The sequence below is a fragment of the Cyrtonyx montezumae genome, unplaced genomic scaffold (assembly GCF_038088225.1).
Source record: "Cyrtonyx montezumae isolate F1298 unplaced genomic scaffold, pur_monq_1.0 scaffold_17, whole genome shotgun sequence".
Taxonomy (NCBI): domain Eukaryota; kingdom Metazoa; phylum Chordata; class Aves; order Galliformes; family Odontophoridae; genus Cyrtonyx; species Cyrtonyx montezumae.
This window is the reverse complement of record NW_027071903.1, coordinates 27,502,577-27,527,684: the sequence shown is the minus strand read 5'-3', so window position 1 is coordinate 27,527,684 and position 25,108 is coordinate 27,502,577. Positions and strand designations below refer to the sequence as shown.

The 25,108-nt window shown below is 42.7% G+C and overlaps 1 protein-coding gene across 1 annotated transcript; it reads left to right on the top strand.

Annotated features, from left to right (window-relative positions):
- The first annotated feature begins 9,789 nt into the window (after positions 1-9,789).
- LOC136047256 (lamin-B3-like) lies at positions 9,790-23,521 on the top strand. The gene is made up of 12 exons (XM_065734315.1): positions 9,790-10,166; positions 14,223-14,379; positions 15,299-15,424; positions 16,317-16,487; positions 17,784-17,909; positions 18,008-18,228; positions 19,132-19,354; positions 20,273-20,380; positions 20,580-20,696; positions 20,791-20,898; positions 21,024-21,094; positions 23,386-23,521. The coding sequence occupies exons 1-11, from the start codon at positions 9,790-9,792 to the stop codon at positions 21,063-21,065; spliced, it is 1,776 nt and encodes a 591-aa protein (XP_065590387.1). The 3' UTR covers positions 21,066-21,094; positions 23,386-23,521.
- The last annotated feature ends 1,587 nt before the right edge of the window (positions 23,522-25,108 follow it).

The following is a 25,108-nucleotide window of genomic DNA, read 5'->3' as shown; positions in this document are numbered from 1 at the left end:
AGGTGCCCGGGCTCTCCCGGGGCTCCCCGACCCGGCCGCGCTGCCCGCCCGGCTGCTCCCGCAGTGCCCGTGGTCCGGCAGCCGCCCGCTGCCCCCGGGCTCACCCACCAGAAGCGGCGCCGAGCGGAGCGCAGCGCTCACCGGGGCCGGGGTCGGAGGGGAGCGGCTGTGCCGGCGCCTCTTTCCCGCTCGCAGGTCGGGGGAGAGCCTTGCCCGTCACGGCACCGGGAGTACAGCATCCCGCATCGCGAGCGGCGGCCCCTCCCTCACTCCAGGCTCCAGCCCACCGCCGCCCGCTCACCGACGTCCTACAGTTGCTGGCAGCGGGCCGCCCCCGCCCGCCGCAGCCCGGCCCCGGCGAGAAGCGCCCGGGCGCCTCCACCTGCGGAGCGGGGCCGCTGCCCGCAGCCCTCCCGCCGCCGCCGCGCGCGGCCTCCCCGGGCAAGAGCGAGCGGGCGGGCGGCCAGCGGGGCCCGGCTCCCCCCGGCTGCGGAGACGCTGGTTCCGGCGGCTCAGAACCGGGAGATTCGTCCTCCCCCGAGGGGCGAAAGCTACCGTGAAGTCAGCCCCCGAAACTGAAGCGAAGCGGCTTCCAAAACCACAACCGTCCCGTGTCTCATCTCCGAGCAGCTCTGACAATACAGCTGCAAATCTGCTCGCACGCCGAGGAGGTCTTTAATCGCGCTGCCCTCCGCGATATTTTTAGGTTTCCTACTGTAAATCTGACAAGTCGTCTCATCCGACAGCTCCGCTCGCCTTCCCCCTCAGTCGCTAAGCAGTATCGGGGTAAAATCCTCTACCTTTGCTCTACGGCTTCCACTGACGTCCCGAGCTTTCGTCGAGTCTAAGAGCAACACGCAGTAAAAGGGCTATTATCCCTGCCACCGAAGTTAAAAATACGCTCCAGCGAACTAAACATAACCGATGAAGAGTTTGTTCAAATATGTTGCGCTGGAAACTTTTCCAGCGTGTTGAGGTTTCTCACCAGCGACGGGGAGCGCCTCCTCCATCGTTAGGAACAGAGTGCCCTCTGCTGAACGTCGGCTGCGAGGACGGCGGCCAAAGGGACGGCGCGGGCACGGAGCGGCCCCTGGGCACCGCACGACGCTGCCCCCGGGCCACCAGGACACGGACATTGCCCTCCCCACACCGGTGTTAGCCGCAGATCACATCAAAAAGTTTGGCCCTGCGATTCCAATAGAGTTTTCCTAATTTAAATGCTGATTCAGCGCTGCTCGCCTGCGTTTACTTTCTCCTAACTCTGATCGCTTCCTCATCACTTGCTCTGTATATCCCTAAACACAAAAGGTAATCTGACATCACGTTTACAAGTCCTAGAAACACTCGTTCATCTTCTGCGATCAGAGTGGAAAAGCAGTGGGGCTGCTGTTGTGTCCCTTACACACTCAATTCCACGCAAGACTGTGGGCTTAAGTTATAAGCTCAATGTCTGAATGTACAGAGCATATAAGAAAACAGAGGTAAATACCTGCAAGCATCCACACATTCCCCCTCATTCCCAAGGATGGTTTTCAGAAAGCATTAAAGTAATGTCATCCCTGGTACGGCAGTGACTGGCAGTATGCCTTGCCCAAAGCACACAGTGCCAGTCATTCTCCCTCACCCTCCATGGGTGGGGCTCTTGGAGGGGGGTTGGTTGGATGGTTTGGGGCTTTTTTGTGTGGCTATTTCTTATTTATTTATTTACTTTTGCTCTCATTACATAGAAATGATATTTGCGTGCGTGAGGAAGATGAGCACCGGACCTAATTAATAAGGTAAACTAATTAATTGTTAAAATAAATCATTGCTTCTAGGGGAACACTCAACTTCCCTTCTGCTCACTGTCCATAACCTGTACAGATAATGAACCCTTCAAGGAACAATTTCTTCTTTGTCTTTTGCACTGCTTGCAGAGCCCCTTGTCCAGCACCAAGTCCATCACACTTTTCTGATGGACATGTATGCCATCTTAGTCTGGCAGAGCTGGTATAAGGTTTTTGAAGAGGAAACTATAGTGAATCTCTTAAGAGTTCACATACGTAGTTCCAATTATCTGTCTCCTGCTATTAATAATGTCTTTTTTATTACATATTTCTTTCTTTTGCTGTTTTCTAAAACATACATCATTTAAATGACATTAAATATGACAGCTGTAAAGCTCTTACACTTCACAGAATTGTGAGATATGGACATTAGCACTTATTTCATTGAACACAATCATGATCTCATCCATCTGTACAGCTGGCGCAGCCTCACCAAGAACCTGCTTGGAAATACGAAGGCCTTATTCTGTTTTCTGTGTACTTAAGGCCATGGTTTAAGTACTGACCACAACCTGCTCAGTGCACTTCGTTGTTAATTGATTTACATTCAAGTGTGACAACAGAAACACCTTCATCTGCAAGCGGAAGAGGCAGGGAAATAAAACCCTGCCCATATCTGTATCCTGCAAAACTGAAGCAAATTCCACCTCCTGTAAATATAAAATGTTTGATCAGATGCTAATCATCAGATTCCACGCTTAGAAAACCTGAATGTAAAACCATCAGATCTAGAAAAATGCACGTCTGTTTCCCTTTGTCCTGAAACGCAGGTGTATGCCTTCAGCAGACCCCACTGAAATACAAACATTCTCTCAAAGCAGGTTCAGCTAAGCCAATCTGACGGTTGTGAAGGCCGTTTTTACATCATAACAAAAGTCCATACTACTCAGGGAAAATGTGTTTGGCTAAACTACAAATTCAAAATCCACTGAAACAGTGCAGAACAACATTTGGCTCATAAATCAGGATTAAGCCTAATGAATACCAAAGCTGGAAGTATCCTGCTGAGGCCCCATGCAGAAAGTGAATTTTGGTTGGAGGCCTCAAAGTTATCAGTAATAGAGCTGCACCTGATTGACTAATAAAAGAAAATGTTACATTTCCTGTGACTAGAGTCATGAGAACCCTGATACAGCAGGATCAGTTCTCTGAGCCCACATCGTGTTTGCACAGGGTGCCTCTGTACTCTGAAATAACAAGCACTCCGGGGTAGAGAGCAATCACGCACTGTCACACTTCACAAATGTTAAATGCTACAGAGAGTGAAGCCTCCAAAAAGGAAAGGCACAAAGTTCAGCTATGGTACTGTGCCTTTCATTCCTTAGCACGAGGGAACCGCTGTGTTCTGCACTGATTGTTGCCCTGGGCTTTGGAAACAGCTCCATCAGTACAGCAAGTAGAAAAAATTCTTGTGGCTTAATGAAAAAGAAAAGCATACTTATGTGTAGACCAAAACATTATAGTAACTTTCTGTTCTCCTCTCCGTTTCTGTTCAGCTGAATCCAATATTAACAAATACAATATATACAATTGGTGACTACTGTAAGCATTTGAATAAATATTTGTCCTTTCTTGTCTCTCAAATCCCGTTTTTTATCTTGAAGCAAAACAATGTGTGGTGCATTTGCATATTTATGATCCTGTACAGTAGCAGCAGATGCATTACATTTCATGACTTTCCAGAACGAACATCTTGTTTCAGATGGAATATACATAGTTTGTTTTTCAATCCGGTGTTCATAGCCCTAACAGAAATGCTAGGATAGACACTTTGAGATCTACTTATAATATACTCACATAATCACTCTGCAGTTTTGATGCCTATATTTTCACGTTATTATTGTGGGCATAACTGAGACATATAAAAAAGATTAAAATGTTTATACTAAAATATATAAAAATATAAATGTGTATACAAATAAGAAAATGAAAATTAATTGCAGGGTAAAATTTATTTGGTCTATTTGGACATTTTTTCCCCCTCAGTTTGCAAAACATATATATGAATAAATAGATGCGTGTATATGAATATATATATATATATATATATATATATATATATGCATCTATATAAAACTCCTCTTAGCACTGTGGGTATGCCAAATGTGAATTCTTGAACTTATCTGCCATTTTCTCCTCATGCAACAATGACAACACTGCCTTCCTCAGAAGCTTTGATGGCTGTTACTTCTGTGGTTGTTAAAAGTACAATGTTATTGAGTGCACTGTGAAATAGGCAACACTGATGACCAAGCAGAGCCTCTGAAGAGATGGGTTACGTTGCATGACGTGAATTTCCCACAGAGCTCAGCAGAACAGTTGGTTTCCCTCAGCAGATCATTGCAGGTAGGGTAGGGAGCAGAGCAAAGCAGATGACCCACATCCCATGCCAGCTATTACATGTCACTGTGTGCTCAGATACACACCAATATGAGAATGGAAGAAAAGAACATCAGCAAATGGTGAGATAGACTGAGGAAAAAAAATAAAAGGAAAAATTTGGAAGAAATCCCTTGCTGGGAGGAGTTCAAGTGACAAAAGCAATGTAGTTATAAAAGCAGTGGATGAATGATTAATGTAGGAAAATGCAGCAAGGCCAAAGGAAGTAATAAGTATGGGTAGGAGTTGAAACAGACTAAAAAAAGCAAAAAACAGAAATGAGGCCATCGGAAAATAGCTTCAGAAAATAAGTGACTCTGTGCATCAGGTGTTTGGCAATAACAAGAACAAAATTTGCACCATCTTGCATACGGCCTGCATGTCAAATTACAAACACAGGAAAGCTATAACAAAACCCACTACAAAATCATTGTACACTCCTCTTGGCTTGTGTGGGTGAGAACAAAGCAGCAAATAAAACATCACGCTCAAGAGAGGAAGCAGGAGGACGTATTACCTGTGGCCAGGGCCAATCCATACTTTAAAGTTCAAAGTAAATACAAGGATAGAAAACCAGTTTGAAATTAATTTCTGATTCTTCTATTCTCTTCTACTTGCCAACCCCTTCTGCTGTTTTGTTAGTTGCTCTAATTTCTCAAGTTGCACAACTACAGTCTTTGTTAAGAGACAGCACTGTGAATCACTACAGGAGGAAAAGCATCCTTTCCCCTCAGCACAGACGGGCTGCAGCCAAGAGCTTCATATTGAGGTAGGTCAAATACAATAAGGGCAGGTAGGCTCTCTGTAAAAAGCATACAGTTCAACTCAGCAGCGTTGCTTGGGAATAAATGAAGATTGTTTTGTTATTATATTCTACTAAAAGATGTGGAAGTGATTTCATTTTCACGAGGGACTCAGATTTGTCTTAGTTGTGGTGGATCAGAGGAGTTCCTGGCTGCAGTGGGAGCTACCAGATGTACTAGTTCTTATTCACATGCAGTGATGACATAATTGAATGCAATCTATTTGACAATGAATGAGGATAAAGAAAGGTTAGCAAAACTTGGTGGATGGAGGAAAATAAGTTTTCCAAAGCTCCACATTGACATTCTGGAGAAATATAGTTGCTGGAAAACAAACAGAAACAGACACACAACTTATTTCCCACTTTTCATCTTCTCCTTTGCTGGATGTCATCCTATACTAAGAGAATGTCACAATCTCTGAAGTTTCTTCAGTCTGCTACTGATACCAGTAAAACCTACAGACCAGGGTTATTATTGCAGACCTGTGCCTTAGCTATGAGCCCTTTTTTCTCATCTTGAGTAGACATCTCTTAGAGAAATTGAGATGCATTCTATGTAAGACTGGACAAGGGCAGATACATTCAGACAGATTCTGGTCAGTGCTGTACCAATATAAGACAAACATATGTATAGCTGCTTCTCTGAGAGGGTGGTCAGGCACTGGAATGAACTCTTCAGGGAAGAGGTCATGGCACCAAGCTGCCAGAGTTCAAGGAGTGGTTGGACAACACACTCAGGAATGTGGATTAAACTTTGGGAATTCCTGCGTGGAGCCAGGAGTTGGACTCAGTGCCCTGTCCCTGGAGACAATCAAAGGCTCTGAGCCCCTGATCAACTGTTCAGTGCAGGAGAGTTGGACCAGATTGCCTTTAAGGGTCCCTTCCAACTTAAACGATTCTATGATCCTTCTAACTCAGGATATTCTGGGATTCCATGATTCTCTGCATTTGTACACGAAGGTAGAATTTGTTCACTAGTGACTAGAAAATAGGACAGCCTAATGTTATCAGTTATTAACTACAAAACATTGCTAACAGATATATGATATGTTTCACCAAACAAGATCTGTTGTTTACTTTTGCATCTGACAACACTACAAAGTATTTCATGATATTTGAATTATATTTCTATTCCTTTGTTGTCTGCCAGCTGCTGGAAGGCTGTTACTCCAACACAGGCAAAAACCACTGTGAGCTGGCTGACTTGTCCTGCTTAATCTGTTAGATAAGTAGGAGCATAAGCTGAACTACTACACAGGAGGATGAAACTTGCAGATACATTGTCCAGAGAGCATCACCCTATATTTTATTGCTAATGATACAGAAACTCTAACTGCCCTTTTACCCTTCTGGTCAGCAAACAGCAATTTTCTCACAGAGCCTCCATATCCACTGTACTGCTGTCGACAATGGCCATCAACCATTTGCAGGCAAACAGGACTCAATCTGGCTTCATCAGCTCCAGGCATGTGTGAGTCAGTAACATCTGTCTGTAAATAAGCTGTTTGGCAAAGGGCTTACTCCTATGTTTTACACTTTAAATAGCACTACTGCTACATATGCAGACTCCTTGAATTGCCACAAAAGCTGAAGGCTGTCCAGTAACTCCTTGCTATGTTTCCAAAATATGCTTAGGAAGAGACACTCATGAATTAGATAGAATGACTGTCAGAAAAAGAACTGAAAAGATAGTTACTCAGAAGTATTTAAGACTTAAAAAGTAGACATAAATTCAAGCATTTTGTATAGGGGCATAAAGACATCTAAATAATGCTACTTCCGTCAACCAGTTTGGACTCACCCAGGACTACAGCAGTTGGTGCCTCAACAAACTGTCCTCCCAGGAGCAGCCAGAGCCAGCTGCTTCCTACCAGACACAGAGTCAGGTCAGAGAGCAAGGCCAGCAGGACACAGCTGCACCAGCTCCCAGGCAAGGTGAGCGGAGAGGCTGGAGAAAGCAACCACAACGAGCAAAGACTTCAGAAAGGGTTACAGTAACAAAAGAAACATAAATATAACCTGAAAATTAGTCCAGGGCTCAGCAAGCTCACAAAGAGGCAACCTTTGATTCTATGGATCTCCTGTGCCCAAGGACAGAGGTGGGAGGGTGTGTGACCCCAGCTGAAGCTAGTCAGGGCCATTAAGGCACATTAGTGCACTCAGAAGCCTGATAGCATTTTGGAACTAATTTAGCAGATTGCTGACACGTGGGTAGAATTGGCTAACAGATACGTATGGGAAAGGATAGCAAGAAATTTGCTACATGTTTTCTGGATTTTATCACGGTTTTTTTGTTGGTTTTTTTTTTTCTTTCTTTCTGAGTGATTTTTACCAACTTAAGATCTGAAAAAGATGCTGAAAAAGTCCACAGATATCTTTTTTTTTTCTAATTCCATCTTAGCACAATTTACAACATTGTACAGATCTCATATCTACATCTTCATGCAAATAAACTATTTGTAGAAAAGCTTTTACTATGCTTTAGCCTGATAAGCCTTCTCTTACAATTTTCCCTGCCGTGCTCTATGTCTCCTCTTAATCCTCACATACTTCTGACATCTTTATACTAGAAACAGTAGGAAAAGATGGCATAGGGTTATCTCTGTAGGAATTCCCCAGCTCAGTTTGTGGTCTAAGCAGCACAGACTACAGTCTTAAAAAAAGACAGAATGAAGAAGAGCTGGTAACTGGATTCCACTAACACACTGCTAAGATGCCTTCACACAATAGATAAAACTGGCTCAGGCTATTTTTGGACTATTTCTTCCAGCTGTTTTTGTTTGTACTACTACAAAGCCCTGGCAGGCAAGAAAAAATATTCTTGGAATAGCAGATTTCTAGCTTTGTTCTGCATCTGTTCCAAAAGCATACATTATATTTGAACAGCTGGCCAGTACATGCAACTGTCAAACGTGACAAGGACAGATGAGCACAGTGTTCCTTGTGGAGGACTGAGGTTTCAGGGCTGAAGTGTGCCCTCAGACATACACATCTTGGTCTTAGAGGTATGTATTCAGATTTAAATTGTACATTTTATTTTTCTTGACTCGAGTTTTCTACTGGCAGTGAAGAAGATACAAGTACTTGCTGTAGCAAAATTAAAAGACTGGAACTGCTTTGCAGAAAAGAATTTCCTGTTGCTTTTGCTAGGACAAGAACCAGAGAGCTCAGTCTGGCCTTGTAACATTACTGTGCTGCATACATTTGTAGCCTTGAAATTGTGTTTTACTTATTATGCAAACGTTTAAGTGATAAAATCTTGATGAACACCCATCCATATCTTCACCAGTTCCTTCCTCTACTTCATGTACCTTCATATCTAAGGCCACACATAGCCAAATTTTAAGATCCCTGGCTACTATCTTGGGGCCAACGTTGTTGTGCTCCCATTCATAAAATCCATCTTTTCTTTTCGTGAACTCTAAGAAGTCAAGGCTTCAAAGCTGTATTTTGGAGAGTGCAATTCATACAATTTAGACTGTGAGTGCAGGAGTTCACCTGGCTGTGTAGAATAAAGCTGTAAATGTCAAAAAGATGCAGAGGGTATAAGAGGTGAATTCAAGCAGCACAGCCTGAGATTGTGAATCAAGCATAGCAGCCTGAAACTGCAGCTTACTCTCTGACAACAGCACAGCTTTAGGAGAACAGCACACACTCAGATTGCAGTGAATAATGCGTTGCTAGTATACTGGAAGCAAGCAGCAACTGAACAAGAGATTCTTTTGGTGTAACAGTGCAGTGTCTAATGACTTTTTGGCATCTCTGGGACAGCAGCAGCAGAGACATGTTGCTTAGAAGGGAGCCAACCAAACCAACTAAAAATACCCCAGAATATAGACCTAGATCAGGCAAAAGGAAAAGAAATGAAGGGTGCCCAAAGAGCTTCTTGACTGCATAAACGGTGTAGATTTGGGCAAAGGCTATTTCTCTGGGCAGGAAATAGCATTAACCTAAGCTCTTAAGGGAACTTTCTTCTAACTGCTGCAACAAACCCCATAATTTACCTTTCAGACATTTATATTCATACTCACTGAGATCCACGTAGCACCTGCTCCCCAAAGCATAAATGAAACTGAAAAGGATCAATTAACTAACTATTGGAGAAAAGGGACAACTGTCACAGGACAGGTGCTGAAACAATTTTCTTGCTGTGCAGTGATTTTTTTTTTTTTTTTTGTAATGTGACTGGCATGAACCTTTGTGGGCCGGTTCACACGTTTCTCTTGATGTCCTCCCCTCTCCTTTTCACTCACTACATCACCTTTCATATAAAACATTGTAGCACCAACGTACCCCAGCCAGGCCTGAAGCCTGAAAACGCCAAAAAGCAAACAAAGATCGGGGACTGCTGCCGTCAGCTGAGCAAACTACAACACCCAGACAGAAAAAGCAGAGCGCAGAGCCGCGGTGCGCCCGAGCTTTGCTGCAGCTGTGCTGCATCCGTCCTCCCAAATGTGGGATCGGATGACCCGACCCCTGTTTAACAACGCGGACTGTTTAGCAACGCCGAGCTCCCGAGCAGCTCCTCCTCGGCCCCCTCCGATCGACGCCGCTGGACTGAGATACGGCAAAGCGTGTGTAGAAAATAGAGCGGACCCAAAACGAAGCGCAGAGATTATCCACCAGCAGCCGCGGCGCCCCGGGGCGCAGCCCTAGCCCTTTAAGCTGCCCACCTCCGGAGGCCGCGGCGGCAGCTGCCCGCTATTTATACGCGGCGGCGGTGCCGGGTGCCCTGCGCGGGGCGGTGCTGGGAGCGGTGGGACTCGGGCCCGAGCTGCCATGGCCACGCCGCTGTCGTCCACGCCGCTATTGTCCACGCCGGTGAGTGGGAGCCGCGGCCGCGGCGCCGCCGCTTCTCCGCTCAGCCCGACGCGGCTCAGCCGGCAGCAGGAGAAGGAGGAGCTGCGGCAGCTCAATGACCGCCTGGCCGCCTACATCGAGCGGGTGCGGGCGCTGGAGGCCGACAAGTCGGTGCTGCAGCAGCGGCTTGTCGAGCTGGAGGCGGGCAGCGGTCGGGAGCTGGGCTGCCTGCGGCTCCGCTACGAGGCGGAGCTGGCCGATGCCCGCCGTGCGTTGGACGACATCGCAATCGAGCGGGCCGCGCTGCAGGTGGAGCTGGGCAAGATCGGCGAGGAGCACCGGCAGCTGCACAGCAGGTCGGTGCCCGGCCCTCCTGCCCGGTGCGGGGCTCCCTAGGAGGCACCCCCTGCTTGGGGTGAGGAGAAGAGGGTGATGCTGTTTGCCAGGACCCGCGTGCCAGGGAGGGAGGGCTCTGTGCTGTCAGAGCAATGAGGTCTTGGTGATGGTGACGCCACGGATGTATGGATGGCAATGTGGGGTTAGAGTGATTTGGGTCTGGAGAAACCCCAACGTGATCTTTGAAGGGGCACTGTTGTGAACGCCTCTGCACCAGTGCTGCTGGGAGCCCTGTAGTGGGCATAGGGCTCCCCCAGACCTTGGGGAGCTGGGAGGCCTTGTGGGCGCAGTACTGCCTGAACACCCAATTGACTGCATTTAATACTGCACCTGTGATTGACAAACAGCCAACACACTGCTGTGCTGGAACGTATCTAGAAAGTTATGAGGGTAGGGGAAGTCTGCACACAGTCAAGTCACAGCATAGAGCCAGTTAACATCTCACTGGGGGTTATTCCCTCAGACATTGCCCAAGGGGAATACACAGAACTGCACAGAAGCTGTCCTGGAATGACCGGCCTGTCACTTCAGGCTTGGTGTTTTCATGAGCAGTGTATCTTGTCTGGAGTCCCCTGTTGTGTAGTCTCCTTAAGTGTGGAATAAGGGGTTGATCCAACGTAAGTGCACTCAAAGGAGGTAGACAGTGAAGAGGAGGGAACAAGTGTTAAATTGCAGAGAGCCTCTGGTTTTATACAGCCATGTATAGTATGCAGTTGTTTCAATGCCCTACTGTACTGCTAAATGAATGATGGACTTTCAGTAACTTGTGTCCACAGTCCCCTCCCTCCTTCCTCTAAATCTTGCTATAAGCTGTTTTCATAGCATTGTTAGGCAACAGCTTTTTCTTTTAATATTTATAGTATGGAGCAAGTTCTGCCTTCTGCTGGTTCAGTAGGACTTTAGTCGCTGTTCTACTTGGGAATGTTTTTGCTCTAAGCTCTGTTTTTCAGCTGCTTGGAAGTTATTGGGTTTGCTTCATTCATGCTGAGTTTTAGCTCATAAATTTGTTTCATAAATCTAACCAGCCACTTGATTGGATAGTGAGGAAAAGGCTAATGCCAGTTCTGAAATCTTTCTGCTGCTCTTTGTGTTTGTATAACTCAGTGGCTTTGTTTGTAAAAGCTTTAAGGCTTGGCAGGTATGTAATCCTCCAGACCAATTTACTTCTTCAGAGTAACTAGATTTTAAAGCGGTTAACTTTCCAACCCCTGGGGAATGAAACATTGTACACACTGCCTTCTGAAAGGCCTGGACTGAGGTCTTGATGTCAATGACTGTTTAACTGGACAGCCTAATATCTCAGCAGATATCTCAGATGATTTGGAACAAAATCCTTTGAGGGTATCATGCTCTTTATATATACTCCTTAAATAACCTGGAACTCTTAAGGGGTGGAATGTCACTAGATAATTTCCCAACAGCATTAACTCTTCTTAGTCACTAGTGAGGAGACTTAAACCTTCGGCAACAATCAAATGTCCTTGCACTCCACTTTTTTTCCTTAAACAGTGTAATTGGAAGTAGGCCAAAGATGTTTTGGAAGGAAGAGTTGTGGATAAGCATATCAGCTGGTTGAATTCAGAGCCTGAGGAAGGTCAAACAAGAACAGTAGCACTGCAGATAACAACACAGCATAGTTCTATTCTGAGTGAGTATAAATGTGTATTTTGCTACTGAACCTGACATATGTAGCAAGCAGAAGTTGTAAGTGAATTTGTCAAGACTTGACAAGCTGAAGTCTGTTTTAAACATACCTGAGCTCTTTTGGGGAAATTACTTAAATTCTCCTGGTCAAATATATGACACCTTGATGTATTGGAAATGTGATAGTCAATGCCTCACAGTTCTATCACTCTTCGTCACAGCCAAACATTGAAGTGTTGCAATTAGAGATTAAATTACCCACTTCAGAGTTTAATGGGGGGAGGAATCATTTTTGCACATTATTGCAAAAAAAAAAAAAAAAAATTAAAGATTAGAAAGTGTACTTTGATAACACTGAGAGTATGACTTTCATGTTAATATCATAAATAATACTTGCAACAAGCCAGTAGTAGTAGTCCCAGAAGGAAAGTGGTTAAAATTTCAGCTAGAAAAGAGAGAAAAGTGTAAATACAAGGGAAAAACTGAAATATGATCTTTTTTTAATTGCTACAATGCTTACTTTTTCATAGACTCTCTCAGAAAAGAGCAAATATCTTCTACTAGTGAAATATTTGCTTATGCATGATGGGGACAAGGTGCAGAGGCATCAACAAATGCCTTGAATAGCAGAGCTAGAAAAGGCCTTGGGCAAGAACCTGATCTAGCCCCATACCTCACAGCCTGTGGCAGAACCAGCTGTACCTGCATCACTTCTAGCAGATGTTTGTATGACCCATTTTAAATTCCAGGTAATGAAGATTCCAGAGTCTCCTCAGGCGTTGTGCTTTAGTTTTGAACTACCATTAGTTTCCTCTCCAACATCTAACCCAAATATTTCTCCTGCAATTTAAGCCTACAACTTCCTGCCTTTTCCACAACAGACATGGAAAACAGATTCCCTTCCCCTGTGCAGAGGGTCTTTACATACATAAAAGACTTCTGTCTCCTGTCACTTTTCTGTTCTCTAGACTAAACAATTCTTACTTTGTTCCAATCTTTCCTCATAGCCTATGCTTTCTAGAGCCCATCACTCCTGTGGAATGACTTTGGACTCTCTCCAGCTGGTCTGTTCCGTTATCAACTGGAAAACTCATTGTATAAATTATCACAACTTTGCCACTTGGCAGAACAGATCTTGCTAAAATAAATTGAATGCTTTACTCTTTATAATCTCAAACCTGTGTTTTGAGCAGGAAGGAACTCCTGGTCAGGGAGCTGCAGGGATATGAGAAGGCAGAGCAGTCTGGGGAATTACCACACCTGTCCCTCAAAGGCAGGAGCACAGTGTGGGCCCAGCGCTTGCCTGCTGTGGTGCCAAGTTTAAGGAATAAATCTGCAGACATTCAGATGTCTCTGCAAGTCAGTTTCACCTCTGTGCAAGGAAAGAGGTGAGTTGGACAAGGTGACTTTTTAAAGATCCCCTCCAACTTGGATGATTCAGTGCTAACTGGTTGATTGCAGAAGGTTCTGGAAAGAAAATGGCTTTCTGGAGGAAGCAGGGCTGTTCTTACCTCACAGCTCTCAGGTATGAAGAAGAGCTTGTGGTCTATCGTGAGGACAGAGGCCCTCTTGCCAAGGGTGCTCTGTACCGTGAAGTTGGGCAGCTCTGTGTGGGCACTGCTGTGTGGCAGGAGCCCGCCCAACCCAGCCCAGGCAGGGAGGCCGAGCGGGCATCTTGGAGCCACAGCAGCGCCAGTGCTGAGGAGGAGCTCTGTGTGGGGAGGAGCCCTCAGCAGCTGCCGGTGCTTTTGGCTTCAGGTGCAGAGGAGGAGTGCTCTGCCATGTGTGACCGGCACTGCCTGCCATCCTGCCTCAGGAGAGCAGGCCTTGAGTCCCATGCCTGTGGCCTTCCCGCCTTCAGGTAGTGGAGCATGACTGCTGTCATGGCTGCTCAGCCCTGGGTGGGGTGGCTGTGAGGGATCTGACATACAGTGCAGATGCCCTGAATGGCTGGCGCGCATCTCAGCTGCCTTCCTGCTGGAAGGGAGTTCTTGTTGCCACAGTTCAGTCAGTAGTGGCAGATGAGTGCAGTCCAATGAATGCCAGCTTTGAATGTGACTATCTGTTCCTGTGCCATCCCTCTCTCCCCTCCTGATGGCAGTGCTGTGGAGAATAGCTGGATCCTGTGCAGGATTCACATGCAATCAGCTGGAAAATGGGTCAGAAATCTTTCTGGTTAAACAAATGATACTTGTCTGAGGTTCTGTCTGCTTTGTTTCTTGGAGCCTGCCCAGGGCTCTCACCACAAGTCTCAACCTTTTTTCTGAAGTAGTTCAACCACAGACCCCCCCACCCCCTGCAAAAGTAAACATGCTGAAATCAAATATTCTCCCTTACAAGCTGCAACTTGAGTGTAAAACTTTCACTTGCAGGAATTCAAAAAAAGAAGCTGACTTGAACCTGGCACAGGCTCGGATGAGAGATCTTGATGCTCAGCTGAATGCTAAGGAAGCTGACCTGGCAACAGCTTTGAGTGAGAACCGGGCTTTGGAGAATGGCCTTCGTGAGTTAAAGGATCAAGTAGTCACTGTAAGGCTTGTTCCTGGAATTTCGACTTTGCTTTTGCTCCTGAAGCTTTTGCTTGTCTTATCCCAAACTAGTTAGGGATTTAAAAGTAAAATCAGGCAAAGGCTATTATCTGTGACAATTACAGGTGTACAGAAAGATTTCTCCAATCTTGCTGAAAGCAAATGCTGCTAATAGTTGGTCCATTAAAACTTCCTGCTGTTGTAAGTACCTTTAATACTATACTGTGATTGTAGTAGCTAATGAATTTTCATCTAATGACAAACTAAGATGAAACATGAACTGCTATAGGCCCTGTAGCAAAGGGAAGATTTGATGGACCCTGCTATATTATGCTTAAATCTCTTCAGAACACTTCTTCTGACTATTTTGACCTCTTGTTTTGTTTTATCAGTGTATTCCAACATAGTATCTTCATCCTTTAATGTGAGCTTTAAGCTTCTTTAGGGTCTTTGAGATGAAAATCAGAAAAATAGAAAACAACTTTGTGTCTTTTAGTTTGAGTAAAATAAGGCTATGTTTGGAGTATTTCCTGTTAAGAATCAATACAAGTGATGTGGGAAAGTAACAAAGAAGTTAGGAAAACTTAGTAACGTGAAAAGGAAGAATACATGTGGATGGTAAAACTTAAACGGTGGAAGCACTTTTTTTTTTGCATTTGAAATAAAACTTAGCTGGTGGGATGAAGGGCTGCATACATCATCTGTTGAAGATCTGGCCTACATAACAATTGATAGGATTTCATTGCAAATATGCTGGATCCCACACAAATAGACCTTAAACAGTAGAATAGTCAATGTCACTTAAGCAATGTGTTTTGATTGCTGTAGGAATTAAATTGAGTAACCTGTAATAAGCTGGCTGTCTTCATTTGGAAGAGTAACCACTTAATTTTGATTACCCTTATGTCTTTCTTTTCTAGCTGGAGCTGTCACTGGAAGATGCCAAAAAGCATCTCCACAGTGAAATGTTGAGAAGGGTGGACCTGGAAAATCATATGAAAACTTTACAGGAAAAAATGACATTCCAGAAGTGTCTTCATGAAGATGTATGTTTTAGCTTTTTAACAAAGGTTTTTTAGGTGTAGATGACCCTCAAATGTCCTTACAAGCAATGTTAAGTTGTGCCTTATCTTTAAAAAGATAACTTAGCTGAGTCAACCTATGGTAGTCCATCAGTCAATAAAATCTGCCTAACTAGGAAGGCTTCAAGAAAGTATACAAGCTCATGTTAACTGGCATAGTACCAATAGGTATCTGGAATATGAGAACTTCCTCAGGCTTCATGTCTGAAGGTGACTACAGTCAGTGTACTACTCTGTGTAACTGGAAGTGCATACATTACAGCTGAAGTTAAATGATTCCAGGTGCTTGCAAGAAGCCTAACATAACTGAAGTTGAACACTTCTTAATAAGCAACTTAGATTCCCTTCTTCCTTAAAGTTTACCAAACACCATTGATAAGTGTTGTATTAGGAGTCTGTACATAATATGGAACTTAAAAGAAGTGAATGCAAACCAAGTTCCTTCTGGAAGGAGCCTGCATATGATTTCAGTGATAAAACTCCAGTTTCTCTGATCCGGGTTTTGAATAAAACAAAAATAGGTAATGTTTCTTCAAGAAGCTGAAGTGTGTGTATCTAAAGAAAAGCAGAGAAATTAATCTGCATCAAAGAATTAATCTCCAAATTAGATGCAAGTTACTTTGCTCAGTAATTTTAGCAGTGTTGGCAGTGAAAAAGCAGAAGACTCCAGCACAGCTACTGAGGTGTGAGTACCTGCTCTAATGGAATGATGTGTAAGCTGTGAATTGAGGTATTACTGTGCACTCAAGGGTATATTTGCTATGGTGCTGTATCAGCTTGGCAAGGAATTCAGTAAGTCCACAGTCTCAAATCAAACTGTTTTGGCTTGCTTATTCTCAGAAACTTTCTCTCTTAGGAGCTCAAGGAGATTAAAAGAGTCCATGAGAGCAGAATAGCGGAAATGGAGTCTGGTCGTCGGAGAGAATTTGAGAGTAAGCTCTCAGATGCTCTGCAGGGGCTCAGAAAACAGCACGAAGAACAAATCCAAGGATACAAAGAGGAACTGGAGAGAACATTCAGTGCAAAAGTGAGTCTGTGAAGGATGCCAATAAAACAGTTCTCTGCACCTTGATATGATCTGTCATACTGGAGTAAGTGACTCCTCTGGGCATAAGTGTGAAGGGTAATTAATGACAGTAATGGGATTTCAAAACAGCACTGAGTTTGACAGCAGAACTTATTGCTACCAAACAAAACTGATTCAAATATAAATACTGTCTCTCTGGAGAGCAACTCCGAATGGCCAATATAATAGAGCTGATCATAATTCAGTCTTCTAATGAATAAGTGTCTGACAAATTCAGGACCAAGGTGTACTATGTTTACATTAAGAATTTTCATTATTGTTGAATAAAATTTCATTAACAATAATGCTAGTGAAATTCATAAAGTAGGTGTTATTACAGTTCAGTAAGCATTGTTCTAAATACAAGTACAAATGTCCCTTTTAAGTTGTAACCCTTAGGGAGGGTGGCTATGGAAGTACCTTTACAGGCTGTCTTCCAGAAATGCCTGCAATCTCTTTTCCTCACATGAGCCTTGTGTTCAGGTAGAAGTAATAATTCCTATTTACAGTGTTGTAGGAAAGATCCCAGGGTTTCCTGGGTTGAGTTCAGTGTGCAGTACTGATGTGCTGATAGTGCAGAATTGCATGATCTACTACCTTCAAGCAGATGTATTTTTCACTTAATGGCTCTTCTGGGTTTCTCCATTCTACAACTTCCTTTGTATAACAGCTTACTGAATTTGTTTGGATGTTTCTGTCCAGCTCTTCACTGGGAATCTGGAGTGTCTCTTGTAGCAGCATGACTGTACTTTTATCTTAGTGGATGTTTTTTCATTCTTGGAAAATATTGGGATAGACTTGCTCTAGAAATAGCTTAGTGCTGCTTGGAGTGATGCAGGAACTGTTTAGTAACAGAACCTTTGGGGAGGAACAATAAGCATTTCTAAGCATGCATTGTATCCTCTAGCATTATGTTTTGACAAGTAATTTTCAAGTGTTCTTCATTGCTTTTCTGGAGAATCCATTAACTTCACTTTTATACAATGTCTCCGTGCTTTTGTAACTGAAGCATCCTAGTCCAGCACCTCTTGCTACCTGAATATTGCTAATTCTTTTTCCCTGACATGAATGCTGAACTCACGTAAACCTCCTTGAAAAGCAGTAGAAAACCTTTCTGATTTGGATCTTATTGATATCTGCATACTTAAGTAAAACATAGCTGTTTCTGTGTGTAACAGCTGGAAATCACTTGATTCTTTCTTATTTAAAATAGATGATCACATGCAACTCATTACTAACAGTGACTCTAACCCATAGGTGGAGAATGCCCAGCTTTCTGCAGCAAGAAACAGTGACTTTGCCAATGCTGCTCGAGAGGAGTTAATGGAAACAAAGCTTAGAGTTGGTAACCTGACAGCTGAAATTAATCAATATCAAAGCCAGGTATTATCTTTTTTTTATTCTTAGTGTTAAATACCTGTTTCAAAATATTTCCTTTAATACATAATGTAATCTTGGTTTTTTTTCCCTCTTAATTTTAGAATGCTGCTTTGGAGAACAGAGTAAAGGAGCTACAGGAGATGCTGGATAAAGATCGTGATCTACATCGAAAGCGTATGGCTGAAAAAGAGAACGAAGTGGCACAAGCCCAGAAAAAGGTTCAAGAACAGTTGGAAGAATATGAGCATCTCTTAGATGTGAAACTGGCTCTAGATCTGGAGATAAATGCCTACAGAAAGATGCTGGAAGGAGAGGAACAGAGGTAAGCTATGATAGTCTTCATGTGAGGACTTGTTCCATCCATGGTCTCTGTTCTGACTGATGTATATTCTTCAATAATGTGACAGATGCTAGAAACAACTGCTGTTTGGAATTAGGATCATCACTTAGTGAAGTATAATCTTCTGTTTATAAATAGCATTTACATCCCGCATCCATCACATTATGAAGATAAAAATAACTTGACAAGTAGAACTGAAGGTTCAAATCCACTGGACATCCCTCCCTAGAACTGAATACTTTCAAAGTTTTGTACTAAAACCGAGAGTTGTTTCAAAGACTTAATGAAGTCTAAAACAGCCATCCTTTTTCCCCTTTATCCAACAGCATTAGGTGCTGAAGTCACTTCAAGATGGAGTAATTAGACAAAAATGTTAGGGCATGCAGCTTATAAGGGTATGGTCATTCTGTGCAGGTTCTGTTCTATACCTCGCTAGCTCAGAAGTCCATTTAGCAATCAGAACTTCAGCATTTTGGGCTTTGTGTGAATGAAAGGACATAACTGTACTAGCTCTCAACTAGCCAGACACTCCTTAGTGAGAACAGCATGAAAACTCCCTTAATGTTAAGGGTCAAGAATTTAAATAACTTCCATTAAAGAGTGGTGTAAGTTAAGACTTGAACTAAATACTTACTGCAACTGGGAATTTCTTATCAGTATAAGCTTGCTCTGAACTTTGGGTCTGGGGTTGTGTTCCAAACTAACAAGCTACTTACAGAGCTACTCTTGACAATAAAAATAGTCTTATGTTCAAGGTTTCTTGGAAAGCTTCAAGGTAAGAAGCTGTTAGGCCTGTTTATCCTTATAGTAGTGTTATCCTTATAGTAGTGAGAAGAAATAAGCGTTGTTAGACATTCAAGTGAATGTAATTTTGCTCCTTCCCAGGCTGAACATATCACCTAGTGCATCTTCACGTAGCACTGCAACTCAAGCAACGAGTGAAGGGCGACGGTTTCTGCATGGGAGAAAACGGAAAATGAGAGCTAAAAAGAGAGAGCAAAGTGCTGGATTTAAGACTGTTCAGCATGCTTCCACTTCTGGAAAAGTATCTATTGAAGAAATTGATGTAGATGGGAACTTTGTCAGGCTTAAAAACAACTCTGATGAGGTACTTCAATTTTGTTCTGCCTTCGTTGCAAAGTATGACTGCTTGAGAACTGATTTGTGATCTCTAAGCTGCAGTAGGGAAGGATGAAGAGATGAGGAAGATGTACCCCTAAATTAAATAAAAAGGGGAGCCTCCTGAAGGCTTCTTGAACTGACCTGGCTACTGCCAATGGATGAGGACCAACTGATACTCATGCTGCAAGTGTCTTCCTCTCAGGGCTTTTGGAGAAGGTGCACTGGCACCTGTGAAGCAGAAGCCTACCATCCTCAGTTGTTTCTCATTAGAATCAGGGTAGCAGTATTGGAAGCACTTCATATCCTTGAGAAACTAAAAAAGGATTAGTAAACTAGATGACAGCTTGTTAATTAGAAATACTTACAACTAAGAGATTGACTAACACTGACAGTATCTAATCAATGCAGAGGGCTTCATTAGTGAATTGGATAACTCAACTAGTTTAATCTGCAAATCCAGAACTGTTAGGATTATCAGATTTCCAAAACTTGCAGCTGGTAGCTTAGGTGTTCTAGCTTGAGGTGTCTTAAACCTTCAAAGACCACTGTAATATGTATTACAGCTCATGCCAGCATTTATAAACATATACATGCAGTCTGACTTAAGCTGGTCTTACACATCTATGGCTTATCATAATCTCTTTGGTAAGAATAACATGAACCTACTCTTCCTGGCTAGAATATTATCCCTATTGAACAGATGTATCTAAATTTCTGGGACTAAGATTAATCCTAAGAAAGTACTGGGAGACTTTTCAGGAAATTTAAGGCAGCTTTATAATGGATGACAGTCTTCCACCTTACAGAAGAGGGATGAAATGACCCTTGAGACTGGGAAGAATCTCGCATTGGTATGAATGATACAGTGTTGGTGTGTAGTACTGAGAAATTTCTTATCTTGCAGGATCAGCCGCTAAGTGGATGGGTGCTGAGAAGACATCTTGAGAGTGTGTCAGATGTAACATACAAATTCCCCTCACAGTTCACCCTTCAGGCAGGCCAAGTAGTTACGGTAGGTAGTTCTGTAACTCCTACTCAGTATTCTTGAATCTTCCTGAAAAGAAATACTAGCCTGCCAGGGATACGAGCAGCTCAGTTTGTTACTGGGCATCTTTGGAATTAGAGTACTTATATCTGAACTCATCCTATAAGATAAAACTCTAACTACAAATAAGAAGAATCAATGCAAGATCACTTCAAATTTTTTGCAGGTCTGGGGTGCAGCTGCTGGTGTAAGCCCAGGTCCTAGTGACCTGGTCTGGAAGTCTCAGAAGTCCTGGGGAGCTGGGTATGATATTGGTGTTACACTCATCACAGATGAAGGTGAGGTAAGTGAGCTGCAGCTTCTTCTGTCCTCTTGCTGAACTTGCTTGACGTGCTCTACTCTTGAGCTTTCTTGCTGGTGACTTAATTGTATTGTAGGAACTGGCAGAGAGGAAATTAATGCATGTACCCAGAGGAGAAGAAAGTGGTGAGCAAGATGATGAGTATGAAGAACTAATGGGAAGTGAAGCGGAGCTTCCATCTCAGGTAAGTTGCCTGAAACTTAAATACAAGCAGTTGAATCATTCTGACAGCCAATTTCTTTACGCTGTGTGAAAATACTTCCCCAAATACAATCCAAATTCAACTCTTACCATTTTTCTTGATGTCAGACCAAAAGAAGAAGAAAAAAGAAATGTTGTTTGGTTTCATGATAGTGATTCCTGTGAGCATCCTTAAGCAGGTGAGATCAGTGAGAATTGTGCTTGCCACCTCAGCTTGCTTTACTAATAATGCTTCAGTCTCTTGTCCCATGCATGCTGTAGCTTGCATGGCTTTGCATCAGAAATGGAATTGATGCTTTTCTTAATTGTTGGTTGAATATCATCAAATAATTAGAGGCCAAACAATTAACACTACTGCTGAAGAACACAAGCTTTTTATGTATTTCATTTAAACATCTATCTCACCATGAACATACTTGCAAGCTGTTGTTCCAAGAACAGAATACAAAGCAATATTTTCAGTCTGTGGGAATGAAGTGACTTAACTGATACTTAAAACAGTGTTCTGGACTTGTTCTGAAGTACCTGAATTGAATTCACACTGAGGAAATCCAGTTTGTAATGCTATAATGGGATGGAAAGTATCACTATAATAGTGGGGTGGCGAAGTCTTTGGCTACAGCAAATGAGAATGAGCCCAAATGTAGCAGACACAGAAATGATAGAGAGCTGCTTACCCTTGGAAGGCCTCAGGCATGCAGGGATCTCCAGCAAAGATCCACTTGCTTCCACTGCCAACCCTTAAACAATCCTTAAATGAGCTCTGGGAAGGGGTGGATCCTGGCTCCATCCCCTCTGCTTACTCAGCTACACTGCACTGCACACACCTGAGCTCCCCTGGGTTGGTCCTGCCTTCGTATCAGGTGCTCAGTCACTGGTTCAGGCTGTGACTTAGCCAGTGAATATACCATTGTAGCAGAACTGCTAAGTTTCTTTTAAATTTGAACATGAGTTTGAGTCAGCTTCGTTTCAGAAATTACTGTCTCATTTTGGTGTGTGAAATAAGTGTCTCAGTTGTGCTTTACTCTTAATATTCCCTGCAGTATTTCCCAAGTGGAAACAAAGTACAGATACAGGTTATGCTTAGAGCTAACACACATGAATAGAATGAACATGTTTTGAAATACCTGTTAGCTTTTGGGTGCAACTTGGATGTTGCAGTGTCCTCTGAAAGACTCTCCATGGCCTCTGAGTGGCTTCTATCTGATCATGTGTGTCCAAAGTAATTCATCTTGAGTTCTTCTAGTGTACTTTTACATACTAAAAGCTTTATCTTCTTTAGTTGCTTAAATATTCTCAAGAGTTACTGCAGAAGGGCCTAAAATTTTTCTTAGCTGAAAAATGATCAACTTTATTTTACTGAACTTTATGACTTGAAATAGCATTGTTTCCTTCCCTTAGTGCAGACTAAGGCCCCATGTACAAGGGGATACCTGATAAAAAATGTTATTCTTTCCTTCCTGCTGACAAAGCCTTTTGAGTTACTACGCTCATTTTGCTTAAAGTCTTCCCTACAGCTACAGAGAAAATGGGTACCTACTGCAGCAGGTCTTTGACACCAGTATTTCCTAGGTATCTCCTACTATCTGTCTTCATTCAAACCTGTCTAAAAACAGAACTTGGAAGTACCCTGGGGTACCATCTTCTTGAAGAAAACATGCCCCAGAACAGGCAGTTCTGCTGCTTAGTTCTTTCCTTGTCCTTCTTTGAAACTGAATCTATTCTTATACCATCTGGTTTAGAGTGTTTATCACAGTCTTAATCCTTGGAATATTTTCAGTCTCACAATGTAAAGGTTAAGACCTTGTTTAATGGGCTATTGAACACCGTTCTGTAATGCTGTTCTGGCTTCTGGTGCACAGCACACCCCCAATGGCTGAAGCTGTACCAGTGGGAACGTTAGGTTTTAGAGAGACTTACTGCTACAAGCTTCTTCGTTTGAAACAGGGCCTCTCCTCAGTATTTCAAAGGCTCTTTACTTCAATTGTCTGATAACAAGGCTTGTTCTGCAATAAGTGATGAAAAGCAATAGCAACTTCTTTACCTTCTTTTCATAATAAAAGTTATTGTTTTATCAGCAACTTTACAACAGTTATGTACCACCTCTCCACTCCAATATTCCTACTCAAATATTCACATCCTTCCCATCTGCTGAATTACTATTAAACTTTAAAATTGTGTCACTAGTACACCTACATTTCTGCAATGTAAGCAATACTGAGATAAGCTGTTTTTAACTAAGTTGTCAATTTCCCATAGAGAGTGAAATGATGGAAAGAATACAGTGCAGTGTGTTTTCCTGTTTGTGTTTTTTGCTTCTGCTCTTCTTCCAACATGAGTAGCATGAATGTGCATGCCAATTCAGTTTCCAGAACTCTGGAGTGCTGATAGCTTTTCTTTAATGAGCATTAAATAGTTCTAAGGCTTGTGCATATGAACTTTCTGATGTCATGGTGTTTTATTTCTGCAGCGAAATGAGGATCCCAGCTGTTCTATCATGTAAGACGGGCATGGAGATGATCACCTGAAGACACTTCTAAACCAAGTGATGTTTTGGACTTAAGTGTGTGGTGGTACCTTCTGCAATATCTGGAAATAACTGACATAATGCCTTCTGATCTTCAGTACTGTTGTACTGATCTTTGTATCAGTGTACAATACAAGCTGTGTATGGAGCTCTTTCTCTCTGCCACAAGGATTTGATTTCCACGACCTGCTGAAACAGTGTGTGCAGTTCACAAAGCTGTTAGATACATGTTTTAGAAGGATGATAAATACTGGAGACTAAGCATATGCTGTCTCAGCTTTCTCAATGTTGTGGTACAGTGTTTCTCCAAAGGCAACTTCTGTTTCAAGCCAGAGTGAGTAACTCCATGTGTCAGGTCATGTCACAGCTTGGATGGGCAGCAGTTCTGAACTTGGCTGAAGTAACATGTTACCCTGAGGAGTGCTATCTGAAACGTTTTCTGCTCATATCCTGATGCTGAGGTGTCTAGATCACTTGCTGAAGAACTTCCTAGAATAACAAAATTTCTCAAGTCAAAAGCAAGCTGTGATGTATTCCTCCTGTTCATTAAATGTACTGTTTCTGTATTCTAGCACATAGAAATTACCAACTTCAGTATTTGACATTTCTATATGCAACATAGCTTTTATTTCTGATTTGCTGGAATCTCAACATGGACAGCTATATCCTGAAAATGTGAAACATTCCACCAGAAGGTACTGTATCTAGCAATACTGGCACTCTGGTCCCAAAAAAACAGCCTTCTCAGGGGCTAGGAAATAATAAGCATCCAAGTGAGAAAAGTGCACTAAAAACACTTGCTCTTAGAGTGCCTGTGTCAGACCTTTAGTACATAAGGGCAGTCTGCAGTGCTGCTTTGTATGTGTAGCTGGGAAGTGGGGGAGGAGTACTATCTGCTGGCCAGTATTTGATTTAATAGCTTTGTTGCTGTCTGAAGGCTGACCCCAAACCCTTGGAAGCCATGTACTTAGCCTTCATAAGCTGCGTTTGTTCTCTTTCAGCCTGTTTACCAAAATGCTTACCTGAGGGTTATGTGGTAAGGAAAGAACCTTATGAGCCTTGCAAGTCCTCTTCTTTTTAAGAGTAGAGCAGCTGATGTTGCAGATCTCTCATCTCTCAGTTCTGGCTTTTGTCTGCATCTGTTACCTTACCAAAATATATAGTTCTGAGTTTTAAGATCGGTTCTGTATTTGGATGCAGTTATTGATGAGGATTTTCTTAAACTTCTTAAATTAAGCTGTTTAAGTCTCTAAAAAGATAAACTAATGTTGGTTTAACACATTTTATCAGTTTTGGACTCCTGTTATAACTTATGCCCCATAGAGAAATAAATGTTGCTGTATCTTTCTATATTTATCTTTATGTCAAACTTTTTATTATTAGAGATTTCTCATGAGCCAATATTAAAGTATAAAATATTTATAGGTAAAATAAATAAAAGTTGCTTTATCAACAGTTCTTTTTTTTAAGTTGCTGAAATGACTTGGAGCAATACAGCTCCCTGTATAGCTTTAAGAAACCTTTGACCCTATACTAAATTGTGCTGTTTACATCTATCACTCAATTCCTCAAATAAAGCTGAGTTGTGGCAAGTTCCATTTAAGAGCAGTACTCAGTACCTGACATGACACTTCCAGCATAAGGAAAACAAGGTATGAAGCAACAA